The 16,202-nt window shown below is 44.8% G+C and overlaps 1 protein-coding gene and 1 pseudogene across 1 annotated transcript; one reads left to right on the forward strand and one right to left on the reverse strand.

Annotated features, from left to right (window-relative positions):
• The first annotated feature begins 5,326 nt into the window (after positions 1-5,326).
• LOC120020615 lies at positions 5,327-8,055 on the forward strand (annotated as a pseudogene).
• Positions 8,056-9,388: 1,333 nt separating this feature from the next.
• Positions 9,389-15,645, reverse strand: si:ch73-71c20.5 (DUF4748 domain-containing protein). The gene is made up of 3 exons (XM_038963708.1): positions 15,599-15,645; positions 11,309-11,603; positions 9,389-11,173 (listed from the first exon to the last, which is right to left on the reverse strand). Exons 1-3 carry the CDS (start codon positions 15,642-15,644, stop codon positions 11,017-11,019), a joined length of 498 nt encoding a protein of 165 aa, XP_038819636.1. The 5' UTR covers position 15,645; the 3' UTR covers positions 9,389-11,016.
• Between the last annotated feature and the right edge of the window lie 557 nt (positions 15,646-16,202).

A 16,202-nucleotide genomic window follows, 5' to 3' on the forward strand; every position in this document is an offset into this window, starting at 1 on the left:
AACTTTGAAGCATGGGGATGGCATGTTGTGGGGGTGCTTTGCTGCAGGAGGGACTGATGCACTACACAAAATAGATGGCATCATGGGGGAGAAAAATTGTGGATATTTTGAAGCAACATCTCAAGACATCAGTCAGGAAATTAAAGTTTGGTCGCAAATGGGTCTTCCAAATGGACAATGACCCCAAGCATACTTCAAAAGTGGTGGCAAAATGGCTTAAGGACAACAAAGTCTAGGTATTGGAGTGGCCATCACAAAGCCCTGACCTCAATCCTATAGAAAATTTGTGGGAAGAACTGAAAAAGCGTGTGCGAGCAAGGAGGCCTTACAAACCTGACTCAGTTACACCAGCTGTCAGGAGGAATGGGCCAATATTCACCCAACTATTGTGGGAAGCTTGTGGAAGGCTACCCAAAACGTTTGACCCAAGTTAAACAAAAGGCAATGCTACCAAATACTAATTGGGTGTATGTAAACTTCTGACCCACTGGGAATGTGATTAAAGAAATAAAATCTGAAATAAATCATTCTCTCTACTATTATTCTGACATTTCACATTCTTAAAATAAAGTGGTGATCCTAACTGACCTAAGACAGGGAATTTTTACTCTGATTAAATGTCAGGAATTGTGAAAACTGAATTTAAATATATTTGGCTAAGGTGTATGTTTTTTTTAAACAAACATGGTGTAGAAGTGCAGACGTTGTTTGTCGTTCTCCCTTGAATAATTTTTTCTTCGTCTTTATTTGAAATATATTGAAATATATACAATCTCTTTTTCCATTTTTAAATTAAATATACTGTAGCGACCCGCACAGACAGAGGTGTGTTATGTGGTAGGCTATTAGTGGGTTGTGTTGTACTTACCAGTGTTCGTGGGGTCCGACATGCCAATCAACCTGCTATCTGCCAATCACGGGGATGCCTGGAATGTTCTGATGCCGGGCATCCTGGTGGTTGGCGGAGTGGCGTGGAGGGGGGTTGGGCAGGGGGATGGAGCATTGGAAGTTAAGACCAGGTTTAGCCATTGTTCTCTCTCTTACGTCTGGGCTTCACAAGAGAAGGTCACGGTTGGCTTGTGGGGTATCTTTCATTTATTTGGCGTGGGCTACGGCCAAACAGTAGCATGTGTAAAGTTGGGTTAATAAACGGTCAATTCGTAAACTTAACCCTCTGTCTGGACAATTGTTCCTTTATGATCTAGTCAGGTCATTACAATACCTTCCGGCAACCCGCCTCACCCAATGTGAAATGGATCAGCTATTTTTAGACCTTATAGCCAGAACCTAAATAGCTAGTAGCCAGAAGTGAACCAGCTACTAGCTATTTAGTCATTGTTAGCCACTGCTAGCGGCCTTTACCTGTAGCACAGACACCACCCGCTTTTATCCTGTTTTTTCTCCACAACACCGGATTCCTGCCGTAAGCCCTGGACCATTACTCCTGTTCATCGCAGTTAGCTAGCTGCTACCGAGTGCCCCAGCCCCGATGCTAGCTTTGAGCCAGGCCCAGGCCCATCTCCCGGCCTGCTCAGTGGACCCTATGATCACTCGGCTACACAGCTGATGCCTCCCGGACTCTTCACTAACACGACTAGAATCCACTCCATCACCGGATTCTTTCCGTAAGCTCTGGACCTTTGCATCGGATCATTGCAGCTAGCTAGCGGCTACCGAGTGGCTATAGTGGCTAACGCCCTTGTCCCGAAGCTAGCACCAGTTGCCTCGAGCCAGGCACATCTCCCGGCTAGCAAACCAAATTACTACAGCTACAAACCTCTTTTGCCAACTGGCCTGGACCCTTTGTCGACACGGAGCCCCGCCGATTCATAACGACTGGTCTGCCAACGTAATTCCATCCGTTGTGCCCTCACCCGGCCTTTGACGGACATCGGTGAAGACGCTTCTACTAGCCCCGGCCTGCTAACTTTTTTTGGAATGCAGTGTCCGCTTGCTAGCGTAGTAACGACTACCTAGCGGCTTCTCTGTTTCATCTATTGCTGTTCACTGGACCCTATGATCACTTGGCTACATAGCTGATGCCTGCTGGACTGTTCATTAATCACGGTATTCCATTTGGTTTATTTTGTTTATCTGTCGGCCCCAGCCTCGAACTCAGGCCATGTGTGTAGTTAACTGACCCTCTCTGCCCATTCATCGCCATTTTACCTGTTGTTGTTGTCTTAGCTGATTAGCTGTTGTTGTCTTACCCATTTGTTGTCTTAGCTAGCTCTCCCAATCAACACCTGTGATTGCTTTATGCCTCGGTTTATGTCTCTCTCTAATGTCAATATGCCTTGTATACTGTTGTTTAGGATAGTTATCATTGTTTTAGTTTACTGTGGAGCCCTTAGCAACAATCAACATCCTCAGATACCTCTTTTGTCCCACCTCCCACAGATGCGGTGACCTCACCCAGCATAACTTGTGCATCCAGAGATGCAACCGCTCTTATCGTCACTCAATGCCTAGGTTTACCTCCACTGTACCCGCACCCTACCATACCTCTGTCTGTACATTATGCCCTGAATCTATCCTACCACGCCCAGAAATCTGCTCCTTTTATTCTCTGTCCCCAACGATAGCCTTTAGCCGTACCCTCATCCCACTCCTCCTCTGTTCCTCTGGTGATGTAGAGGTTAACCCAGGCCCTGTGTGTCCTCAGGCGCTCTCATTTGTTGACTTCTGTAACCGTAAAAGCCTTGGTTTTATGCATGTTAACATCAGAAGCCTCCTCCCTAAGTTTGTTTTACTCACTGCTTTAGCACACTCCGCCAACCCTGATGTCCTTGCCGTGTCTGAATCCTGGCTTAGGAAGGCCACCAAAAATTCTGAGATTTACATCCCCAACTACAACATTTTCCATCAAGACAGAACTGCCAAAGGGGGAGGAGTTAGCCTGCAAAGTTCTGTTATACTTTCCAGGTCTATGCCCAAACAGTTCGAGCTTCTAATTTTAAAAATGAATCTCTCCAGAAATAAGTCTCTCACTGTCGCCATCTGGTATAGACCCCCCTCAGCTCCCAGCTGTGCCCTGGACTCCATATGTGAATTGATTGCCCCCCATCTATCTTCAGAGTTCGTTCTGTTAGGTGACCTGAACTGGGATATACTTAACACCCCGGCAGTCCTACAATCTAAGATAGATGCCCTAAATGTCACACAAATTATCAATGAACCCACCAGGTACAACCCTAAATCCGTAAACATTGGCACCCTCATAGATATTATCCTGACCAACTTGCCCTCCAAATACACCTCTGCTGTTTTCAATCAGGATCTCAGCGATCACTGCCTCATTGGCTGCATCCGCTATGGGTCTGCGGTCAAACGACCAGCCCTCATCACTGTCAAACGCTCCCTAAAACACTTCTGCGAGCAGGCCTTTCTAATCGACCTGGCCCGGGTATCTTGGAAGGATATTAACCTCATCCCGTCAGTCGAGGATGCCTGGTCAATCTTTAAAAGTAATTTCCTAACCATCTTAAATAAGCATGCCCTTTTCAAAAAATGTAGAACTAAGAACAGATATCACCCTTGGTTCACTCCAGACCTGACTGCCCTCGACCAGCACAAAAACATCCTGTGGCGGACTGCACTAGCATTGAATAGTCCCCACGATATGCAACTATTCAGGGAAGTCAGTAACCAATAAACACAGTCAGTTAGGAAAGCAAAGGCTAGCCTTTTCAAACAGAAATTTGCATCCTGTAGCTCTAACTCCAAAAAGTTTTGGAACACTGTAAAGTCCATGGAGAATAAGAGCACCTCCTCCCAGCTGCCCACTGCACTGAGGCTAGGAAACACTGTCACCACTGATAAATCCACAATAAATCGAGAATTTCAATAAGCATTTCTCTACGGCTGGCCATGCTTTCCTCCTGGCTACCCCAACCCTGGCCAACTGCTCTGCATGCCCTGCAGCAACTTGCCCTGCAGCAACTTGCCCTGCAGCTAGTTGCCCAAGCCTCCCCAGCTTCTCCTTCACCCAAATCCAGATAGCAGATGTTCTGAAATATCTGAAAAACCTGGACCCGTACAAATCAGCTGGGCTAGACAATCTGGACGCTCTCTTTCTAAAATTATCTGCCGCCATTGTTGCAACCCCTATTACCAGTCTGTTCAACCTCTCTTTTATATCGTCCGAGATTCCTAAAGATTGTAAAGCTGCCGCGGTCATCCCCCTCTTCAAAGGGGGTGACACTCTAGACCCAAACTGTTACAGACCTATATCCATCCTGCTCTGCCTTTCTAAAGTCTTCGAAAGCCAAGGTTAACAAACAGATCACTGACCATTTCGAATCCCACCGTACCTTCTCCGCTGTGCAATCCGGTTTCCAAGCTGGTCACGGGTGCACCTCAGCCACGCTCAAGGTACTAAATGATATCATAACCGCCATCGATAAAAGACAGTACTGTGCAGCCGTCTTCATCGACCTGGCCAAGGCTTTGGACTCTTATCGGCAGACTCAACAGCCTTGGTTTCTCAAATGACTGCCTCGCCTGGTTCACCAACTACTTCTCAGAGTTCAGTGTGTCAAATCGGAGGGCCTGTTGTCCGGACCTCTGACAGTCTCTATGGGGGTACCACAGGGTTCAATTCTCGGGCCGACTCTTTTCTCTGTCTATATCAACGATGTCACTCTTGCTGCGGGTGATTCCTTGATCCACCTCTACGCAGATGCCACCATTCTGTATACATCTGGCCCTTCTTTGGACACTGTGTTAAAACCTCCAAACGAGCTTCAATGCCATACAACACTCCTTCCGTGGCCTCCAACTGCTTTTAAACGCTAGTAAAACTAAATGCATGCTCTTCAACCGATCGCTGCCCGCACCCGCACACCCGACCAGCATCACTACTCTGGACGGTTCTGACTTAGAATATGTGGACAACTACAAATACCTAGGTCTCTGGTTAGACTATAGACTCTCCTTCCAGACTCATATTAAACTTCTCCAATCCAAAATTAAATCTAGAATCGGCTTCCTATTTCGCAACACCAGGGTATCACGCCCAGCCCACAATACCACCCATTCCCCGCATCACTACTTCTACAATGCCAACCAGTGCACTGTGCAGTAAGCCTGAACCCTCCTCTCTCACCTGGCTGGGGCTTATTCTGAGCTTTCTCTTACTCACGAATAAGCTCTTTTGCACAGATTAATACGAATCCTTGATACTGAAGGTTATACTTTAGTAGTTGATCACCAGTCTTGTGTAAAGATGATGTTACTGACAATGTCACTAATGAGGTTTCGGCTGATGTCACAGGCAATGGGGAGGGATTTGCGACAGGCAGCTTCGACAGTCTGAAAGTGCGACATGCCTTCATACGAAAGGTGAGACAGCACAACAAGCAAGCACACACAAACACAAGGTGATATAATTAAACAATAAGGCAAGAGGGGTGTGGTACTGTATATGGCCAATATACCACAGCTAAAGGCTGTTCTTACTGTAAGCACGACGCAACGCGAAGTGCCTGGATACAGCCCTCAGCCGTGGCATATTGGCCATATACCACAAATCCCTGAGGTGGCTTATTGCTATTATAAACTGGTTACAAATGTAATTAGAGCAGTAAAAAATAAATGTTTTGTTATACCTGTGGTATACGGTCTGATATACCACGGCTGTCAACCAATCAGCATTCAGGGCTCGAACCACCCAGTTTATAATATGGTATAATATTGTCTCTTTCTCTTAGGTGTATATGATTCTGGCATCTCAGCTACTCATCACTGTCGCACTCGTTGCAGTGGGTGTGTTACTATGACTGTGGTATGTCTGTGTATTAGTGGTTTTGTGTTACTGCACACGTGTGTTGAACTGAGTTACTCTTCTCTGCAGTGACTCTGTAAAGCGGTTTGTGATCAGTGTTGTTGGATTGACAGCTGTGCTGGCCTATGTCTTGGCTGTGCTGTTTGATTGACAGCTGTGTTGACCTATGCCTTTGTAGCACTGTGCATATTGTCACTCACATTCTGCCGGTCTGCCGTAAAGGACCCAGGTGAGTCTCTTTCTTAAAGAACATCACCTCTAGAAGATAACAATAAAGTTGACCATAAAGTTAAGAATAGAGTTTACAATATAGTTGACAATAGAGTTTTATTGTATTAAAGTGCTGCCCTTAACGTGGCCCCTCACCTGTCTTTAGGAGGAAATTCCCACGGAAAGTCCTACTGCTGCCCACCTTTGTAAGTAACTAGCACTATTCTGTACTAGTCCAGGCTAGTCTATAGTCTACAATGGTCTTTACTGGTCTATGATGGACTTTAGTGGTTTGTGCTGGCCTGCTGTGGTTTATATAGATCAGTGTTTTCTTTTGCACAGACACTGGCCATGTCTTACTGTACATGACAGGGACCATATCCAGGTGAGACAGACACACACGGTGTGGTAGTAACGTCTGTCTGTCGCCGTGTATGCGTCTCTGCTCTGTGTGTAGATTCTATGATACTAAGGCAGTGTTTCTGGCTCTGGGCATCGCGGTCATCATCACCACAGTATTCTGCTTCCAGACCAAGGTAAGAGGAGAACGGCTCATAATCATGGCCGCAACGGCACATATGGAATGTCATCGAACACCTAGAAACCATGCGTTTGATACTATTCCACCAATTCCCGGTCCAGTCATTACCATTAGTCCGTTCTCCCTCAATTAAGGTGCCACCAACCTCCTGTGGTGTGTGCGTATGTGTATGGACCTCACCTCATGCACAAGCCTATTTTGTGTACTGGGGGTCGTTGTCATGGTGGCAGGCATCATCACAGCCATTGTGCTCTCCTTCACATATGTGAGCTTGCACATTAGACACCACGTGTTTGATACTATTCCAGCCATTACTATGGGCCGTCCTCCCCTCACCAGCCTCCACCGATGCCGAGTCATGTTTTTTTCATTACCATTACTATTGTATTACAGCAATGGTTCAGTGTTTTCTAATGGTGTTGTCTCCTCCTGGCCAGATTCCTTGGCTTCACATGGTGTATTGGAGCCATTGGAGCCATAGTCTACACACTACTGAGGATAAAACACACGTAGATGTAGTAAGATGTAGCACAAACAGAACCACTTAAACTGTATGAGCATGTGTTTCTTCCTATAATATATGTCTGATATGCTGAGGTTTGTAGTGATGGTATTTCTGATACATTGTCGTTTGTAGTGATGTTGTGTTTGCTAGTGGGATATATTTAAACAATAAGGCACAAGGCGGGGGGGGGGGGGGGGGGGGGGGGGGGGGTATATGGCCAATATACCACGGCTAAGGGCTGTTCTTATGCACGACGCAACGTGGAGTGCCTGGACACAGCCCTTAGCCGTGGTATATTGGCCATATACCACAAACCCCAGAGGTGCCTTATTGCTATTATAAACTGGTTACCAACGTAATTAGAGCAGTAAAAATAAATGTTTTGTCATACCTGTGGTATACGGTCTCATACCACAGCTGTCAGCCAATCAGCATTCAGGGCTCGAACCACCCAGTTTATAATAGCAGTTTTACTGTCGTTATTTATATATTACTGCTATTGTAATGGCGATTCCCAATAAAAAGTCACTGTCACAAGAGAAAGCCGTCCGTAACGCGTCGTCAAGAATCAGCTTTCCAAACGTTACTCTTTTCGGGTAAAGTTCCCATATATTGTGCATATAAAATATAAATAGCTCCAAAACACATATTCCTATACAAAAGGTGCAGAGAGAAGCATTCTATAAGCTGTATCTGTGATATGGTAAGAACCTCTCACCTGTGCTAACCCTTCCTGGTTACCTATATACATGTGACCCATGACCCCAAAATAAAGTGCCCTCTAGTGTACAAAACATGTTAAAATAACCCTTGACAGACAACATATACACAACACAGAAACAGGCCAAAATAGTTCCTACAGCTATAGTTCTGCTATATTTCTGTGCGTAGTTTCTGACATACCACACGCATCTGTAAATCGGCAAAGGGAAGAACTCCATCAGCCCTGAGGAATACGTGTTTCCTGCACTCTCCATCTACGTCGACATCGCACAGGGCTGCGTTTCAAACTGAGAAGACACACCCTCGTCCACTTACCCTCGCTTTATGCCCCTGGGGGAATCCCCGCGGCCATATTTGTCGTCGGTCCAAATGATTAGCCACGCAAAGGAAGTTTGCAATGTAAGTCCCTCAGGCCTCGTTTTTAATGGAGTTTGCGAGTTTACAATTATGTTCACATCGGGCCTGAAACGCCCCATAATTCAATTCACAATGATTGTACATCCGCTAAGAAAAGTCTGCCAAAACTTAAAACCTCAACATCAATATGGTGTCAACATACAGGTGTAAATAAAAATGAATGTAAATAAGTTAGAAATTGTGCTACTAATGCACAAACATGTCTCGTAAAAGTTATGTTTTTGTTTGGTTAGCTTTTGGAAATTGTAGAAATAAAACATTTTCCTTCAGAAGTAGCTAGGCAGGCTAACGTAAGCTAATTCATTTGCTAGCTATCATACAGTGGGCGTTTATTAATATAGTTAATATAAGTAGACATGCAATCATAATTGGCTGTAGTGAATATAATGACCACAGGAAAAGGAGGGCCAAGCATGCCCCCATTCTCAACCACAAGCTACCGGTGGCTGAAAACACAATCGTAGTGGGACGAACGAGGGACGAATTTCCGGGGAAGGGCGGTACATTTAAAATGAATTCCTTCCTCCCTCGCCCTGCAAGTGTAAACGTGCCTGACACGTCATCAGAAGTGTCCACTTAATTTGAGGGCTGATGATGTGTCTGTGTTTGGAATGCAATCTAGACATTCCTATGGCTGCTGAAGCTCATCGGAGCAGCCAACAGATGACTCCACTGGAAACAATGAGCTGGGAATAGTGAGGTACTTTCCGAAAACAAATGTGTCTGCTAAGGGCAACCCAGCGGTGTAAAGAAAAGAAGAAAAAAGAGCATCTATTTACATTTAGCTTATGAGTGCATTTCAAACTACTTTTGGATTACAAGCTTAATATGATGTTTATGTCATCATCGCAAATCAACTGCACTATTCTTAAACACTTCCACCAGTAAAATGGCTCTTTGGCTAGCTTTTGCTACAGCCTATATCAATGAGCTTTAGCATTCTAGCTAACAACTGCTGCATTCAAAAGTTATTTTGCAAAGATCACAACCAAATATAATCTTAGCGACCGTTCAAGCAAGAATCAAAACATTATTGTAAGCGCATGAGAACCCCAAAAAGTTATTTTGTTTATAACGTAAATCTATGCTATGTTGAATGGGCGCAGATGGCGACTGCTTTCTTACTGCCGCGCGCATCTGAGTCTTGTACTGGGAAAAGGGTCCCCTGATATCAATCTTGCACTGAGACATGGATAGAGAGGAAACGTCAAAGTAGAGACAGGTTTTATTTTTACTTCTTCTTCTGTGGATTTCATATGGCGGTTGGCAACCAACTTTAAGGTGCATTACCGGCACCAACTGGACTGGAGTGTGGACCAGAGACAATGAAGGCTCTTCAACACCTCAAATCCAATGGCAATCGCTCCCTTTCTATCAGATATTTCTGGCACTGAAACAGAACATGTTCCACTGTCTCTATCTCCTTCCTGACAATGATCACACCTCCCAGTCGGATGTTTCCCCATCACTTTCAAAGCACTATTTAGCCTTGTGACTACACTTTCCTCCCTTCTCTCTTTGGCCTGAGGTCCTCCCTGCCCCCACCTTTTCCTGAATCTTATACATTTACATTTAAGTCATTTAGCAGACGCTCTTATCCAGAGCGACTTACAAATTATACACGTGTCTTCCCTTACTCCCCCTGTTCCACAACTCTTGCCACTGTTCTTATTAATCCATTAGCTTCTGCTTTACTAATTGACAATTCCATCTCAACATTAGGATGTTTAAGAGCCTGATTGGCAATAATATCCACTTCCTCATTCCCCTCTACACCCACATGAGCTGGTACCCAGAGGAACATCACAAATACCCCCCATCTGTTTCACCCTATACAAACACTGCAAAACTTCATACAATACATCATGTCTGCTCTGAGACACATTAATTTAAGCTCATCAGTGAGCAGATGACTACCCTGTCTGGCCTCACCACCTCCACCCACTCTGGATAAATTATCCGCTGCTCTTTTTTGTATTTATTTTTACTCTGCATGTCTGATGCTTTTCTATGATTTAAACATAGGTAACAACAAGGTAATCATGAGCGAAAGCTCTGGGCTGATTGGCGTGATTTTGATACGCCGTTTGGTAGTGGTCTCAGTGATGCCATCTTATACATTCATTAATAAATTCATTTTCATTTTATGTAAATGCAATGACTGTTTCTGATGTACTTGTTAACACATACAGTGTACTATTATAGTATTGTGAAATGTTTAGCCTAATTGTCATGTACTGGCTTGAACATACAGTTCTAGACTCAAATGTGTTTAGAACCCTCAGAACAGAACATTCGATGACATAGCAGAAAACTGAGAAAAGGCCCAAATTCACACCTCCAAGCATTAAAATACAAGCTTCTATTCTACCACATGAGAAGAATGGAAGTTTTAGACTATTGATATTAAACGATTGACTGTTGAGAGAAATCATGGGAACACAGTTTGCAGGGTGCATGTTTCAAAAACCTGGAAAGAAAAGGTCTGTTGAAAGTAGCAGAGTGACATGGCCAGCGTTTTTCCTGATAAAGGTCAAGACATAGGAAGAACTCTGGATCCTATACTGACCCACGCAGACAGTCTGTGTGATCATCATGGACTTGTTTACAGTTGATTCATATACATTCTTGTAGGTGTGAACACCGAGCAAAATAGTACAGGTGTCTCAACTGTTTCCAATCTGTATACATCAGTCTCTTTTTAAGGCTTCGTCAGCCCAACGGTAGCAGAGGCAGTGAACACACACACACACACACACACACACACACACACAGGCTGCAGACATACACATTCACTCAAGCACGCACACACACATCTTCTCAATGTAGTTGGGATCAGTCCAGTCTGTTGTTGCGGTAGCGGCTGCCCTCGTACTCTCCTTCATTGGACCGGTTCATCCGCTGGCGAATCCTCAGCTGCTTCAGGCGGTTCTTATCCACCTCTCTCTTGGTCAGGATGAACCCTATTATACCTGCAGGGAGACCTATCATCCTATAGAGAGAGGGGAAAGAGAGGGGGAACTTACCAAGGGGGTTATTCACCTGAAATACAATATCAAATTGTCAGCTGTTTCTCTACAACAGAAATCTGAATATAAACCACGTTAGAGAACAGAGGGTCTCTCACCAGGCATAGCCGATCTTCATCATGGGGTTCTTGGCCTTTCTCGTGGGGATGTACGCTGGTCCCTCCTCCTCCTCCTCCTCCTCAGTCTCTTTCTTTTGCTCTTTCTGCGTGTCAGTCGTTTTCTGCTGATCGGTGCTTCTCGGCTGTTCTGTTTTGGTGCTGATCAGTGTCGACCTGGTGGTGGTCAGTGGCCGGTAGAATCGGGTGAGACACCGGGGAGGAATGCACCTCAGAGCCTGTAACTTGACCAGGCACCTTTGTGTCCATAGTGACCGGCCTGAAATCTGACACAAACCTAAAACAGTGAGAGTATTGGTCAGGTCAAATAATTCTAGCCTTCAGCTGCCTCAGGATCTGTGCGTTAGAGATGTTGACGATGAGTATGACACTTAAAAAAAAAAAATTAGACTGTCTTTTCACCCATATTGGGTGAACCGTTTAGAAATTACAGCACTTTTTGTACATAGTCCCCCCCCACCCCATTTAGGGGACCAAAAGTATTGGGACAAATTCATTTGTGTATTAAAGTAGTAAAAAGTTTAGTATTTGGTCCCATATTCATAGCACGCAATGACTATTCAAAGTGCTGAAGTACAGAGGCAAAACAACATTTGTCACTGTCCCAATAGTTTTGGAGCTCACGGATAGTCTTGTGAGCGTGCATAGAGTCAGTGCAAGGTTGTTCGGGTAACCATTTAATTAACTATTTAGCAGTCTTATAGCTTTCCCCCCAAGCCGTCTCAGAGCCTGTTGGTTCGAGAGACGATGCTTCTATACTGTTTAACGGACGATGGCAGAGTGAAGAGTCTATGTTTAGGGTGGTTGGAGTTGTTGGCAATTTTTCGGGCCTTCCTCTGACACCTCCTGAGATAGTGGTCCTGCATGGCAGGGAGCTCGACCCAGTGATGTACAGGGCTGTCCGCACTACCTTCTGTAACAATTTGCGGTGCATTTGCCATACTAAGGTGATGGAGCCAGTCAAGATGCTCTCAATGGTGCAGCTGTAGGACCTTTTCAGGATTCGAGGGCCCATGGCAAATCTTTTCAGCCTCCTGCAGGGGAAGAGGCATGGCCGTGCACTGTTAAGTCCTTAGTAATGTGGACGCCAAGGAACTTGAAGCTCTCTACCCGCTCCACTACAGCCCTGTCAATGTGGATAGGGGGCATGCTCTCCCCTCTTTCCTGTAGTCCACAATCGGCTTCCTGATCTTACTGACGTTGAGGGAGAGGTTCTTGTCCTGGCACCACAATGCTAATTCTCTGACCACCTCCCTGTAGGCTGCCTCAACTCACGCAGTCATCCGGAACAACAGGGGCTTTCACACGACTCAGTGTTGTATTCCTCGAAGCGAGCATAACAAGTATTTAGCTCATTTGAGAGTTCTGCATCACTGGGCATCTGACGGTTGGGTTTCCCTTTGTAATCCGTTATCGTCTGCAAGCCCTGCCACATACGACAAGTGTCGGAGCCGGTGTAATAGGATTCCAACTTCCTCCTATATTGTCCTTTTGCATGTTTGATAGCCAAGCGGGGATATTGCCTGTAATCCATGGTTTTTGGTTTGGATACGTTCGTATAGTCACTGTGGGGATGACGTGGTCTATGCACTTATTGATGTAACCTGTGACTGATGTGGTAAACTCCTCAATGCTATCGGGCGAACCCGGAACATTTCCCAGTCTGTACTAGCAAAACGGTCTTGTATCCTCGCGTCTGCTTCACCTCGATCCCAGGCTGTGTAACAACCGGCCGTGACCGGGAGTCCCATAGGGCGGCACACAATTGGCCTAGCGTCTTCCAGGTTAGGGGAGGGTTTGGCCGGGGGGCTTTACTTGGCTCATCGCGCTCTAGCAACTCCTTGTGGCAGGCCGGGCGCTTGAACAGTTGAACAGTGTTTCCTACGACACATTGGTGCGGCTGGCTTCCGGGTTAAGCGGGCGGGTGTTAAGAAGCGTGGTTTGGCAGGTCATGTATCGGAGGACGCATGACTCGACCTTCGATTTAACCTTCGGTTAAAATAAATAAAAGCAGGATAATAGAGTCGTGATCAAATTTGCCGAAGGGAGGACCTTGTATGCATTTCTGTGGGTAGAATAAAAGTGTTCTACAGTTTTAGCGCCCCTCGTGGCGCAGGAGCCGTGTTGGTAAAAGTGATGTAGAAAGGTTTTAAGTTCTCCCCACGTTAATGTCTCCACCTGCAAGAAATGCTGCCTCTGGGTGAGCGGTTTCTTGTTTGTTTATGACCCCATGCAGTTCGTTAAGTGCCAAAGTGGTGTTGGCTTGCGGAGGGATGTAGACAGCCATGATAATTACAGATGAGAACTCTCTTGGTAGATAAAAACCTGCTGCTTACCATGTGGTATGCTATATCAGGTGAGTGAAAGCTCAACATTTCTTTCACAATGCAAACAGCGCACAAGTTGTTGTTTATGAAGAGGCACACCCCTCCCCCCCTTGGACTTGCCCGAGGCCGCCTTCGTCCAATTGTGCCACTGCATGGAGAAACCACTGAGTTCAACATACATACTACTGCACTGTTGGAGCTAGGAACACAAGCATTTCGCTACACTCGTAATAACATCTGGTAAATATGTGTATGTGACCAATAAAATTGGATTTGATGTGACAGAGTCATCCAGCCACATCTCTGCGAGGCATATAATATTGCAGCTTTTCAAGTCTCTGATGGATGAGCTTCGTTCGAGAGTCTCCTATCTTATTCTCGAGTGACTAGACATTTGCCAATAGAACATAGGGAAGTGCCGGTCGATATTATCTTCCGTCTCAGTTTTAGAAGGATGCCGGCTCGTCTGCTGCATCTACGCCTGCAGCGTTTTGGTAGCCCATGAAACAATGGAATGAACAAGGGAACAGCTGAGTCGGAATTGAAGTCGAGGTTAGTAACTGTCGATTCTTTGTGGGTCTGTGTAATCTGAGGGAAATATGCATCTCTAATATGGTCATACATTTGGCAGGAGGTTAGGAAGTGCAGCTCAGTTTCCACCAAATGTTGTGGGCAGTGGGCACATATGCCTGTCTTCTCTCTCGGTCTGCCTACGGTGAACTCTCAATAGCAAAGCTAAGCTCACTGAGTCCATACATAGTCAAAGCCTTCCTTCATTTTGGGGCAGTCACAGTGGTCAGGTATTCTGCCACTGTGTACTCTCTGTTTAGTGCCAAATAGCATTCCAGTTGGCTTTGCTTTTTTAGTTAGCTCTTTCCAATGTGTCAAGTAATTATCTTTTTGTTTTCTCATGATTTGGTTGGGTCTAATGGTGTTGCTGTCCTGGGGCTCTGTAGGGTCTGCTTGTGTTTGTGAACAGAGCCACAGGACCAGCTTGCTGATGTTTGGTGCTTGCACACAGAGGATGTTTTTGCAGAATTCTGCATGCAGAGTCTCAATTTGGTGTTTGTCCCATTTTGTGAATTCTTGGTTGGTGAGACCCATATAATTAGGAATTTGAATACCAGAAAGGACATTCACCTTCTTATGATGGTCAAAAGGTCAGCCATGATTTGTCAGTGCTGTGATAAGATATTATCTGCACTGTATGTGTATTAATTAGCTAGCCAGTTTGAGGAATGATTCCATTATATCTTTTTTTCAAATTAACTGCCAATATGCCAACATTCCATTCCAGCAATGCAGTCAATCCACAGCCATACACTGGCTGAAATCAGTTGATAATAGGACTTAGACAAGTTGTACATGCAACAAGTACTGATATTGTATCATATAATAGCACGCACAGCTTTCCAAGAAAATACAATCTGAGACATTTATGGCCTGTTTACATATACAGCATTTTAAATGTTATTTATACAGAAAATTGGCATAAAACCCATGTAAACTGTATTTATAATTATATGACAATATTTAAGACTGGTTTTGATTTTCTCCCTGACCAAGATAGCTACCATTTTGGCCCCATTACAGAAATGTTAAGGTTTATGATATCCCCTCTAGTAATTGTATAGGCTCTCTATGTCCAGACCTCAGAGGGCAATCGGTTCTATAACTGACTGAAGTATTTTTTGCCACATCCTAATTGGGATGTCGAATTTAATGTTCATTTTTGACGGCGTAGAAGGCCCTTCTTGCCTTGTCTCTCAAATCGTTCAAAGCTTTGTGGAAGTTACCCGTGGTGTTGATGTTTTCATCTGACCTGTTTTCAAACCACCAGACAAGGAGAGGAACAGTTTTGCCCCTAAAAACTGCTGACACCCTCTGTTTATGAGTTATGTCGAAATAAAGGTGGTTTTAATTAAGCTGTTCAGAGTAAACATACCTTTAAACATCCCCGTCCTCGCAAGCTTCCTACAGGGCGCCGCCATCTTGTTATGTAAAAGTGGAGTCGGCTTGGGCATGCGCAAAGCGTCATTCATGCTTTCTACGGCCCTCTGCTGCCACCTAGCGGACGATTCACCGATAGATTTGCCAGCCAGTGTTATTTGGATAATTATATTTATCAGAAGATGCGTTACATGATTATCTTTGGCTATATTCATTCATTACAATCATCATATCAACTCCAACTAGGTATAAATGTGACCCCCCCCCCCTCCACCCAAGGTTAATAACTTCATTATCTTTGCTAAATGTTTACTGTAGGGGTCTCAAGCTCATTTAGAACTGGGATTCGGTCTTCAAAGAGCTCCAGAGGGCCATACTGAAAATGTGTAATATTTACTCGCTGTAAAAATTTGCTAAAAATAGTCCTCTATTCATCCGTTTGGGAATTTTCAATTCTCCCCGATTGTCTTTCTTTCATTGTGGTGATTATCAGTGAGCTGGACAGTCAAGAAACTGCATGAATGTAGGCCCATTATAATTTCTAGTTTCGTTTTGGTTTTAGTCATTTTGAAGCATATTGCATTAGTGTTCCCCGAAAC

Source organism: Salvelinus namaycush, chromosome 25, assembly GCF_016432855.1.
Source record: "Salvelinus namaycush isolate Seneca chromosome 25, SaNama_1.0, whole genome shotgun sequence".
NCBI lineage: Eukaryota > Metazoa > Chordata > Actinopteri > Salmoniformes > Salmonidae > Salvelinus > Salvelinus namaycush.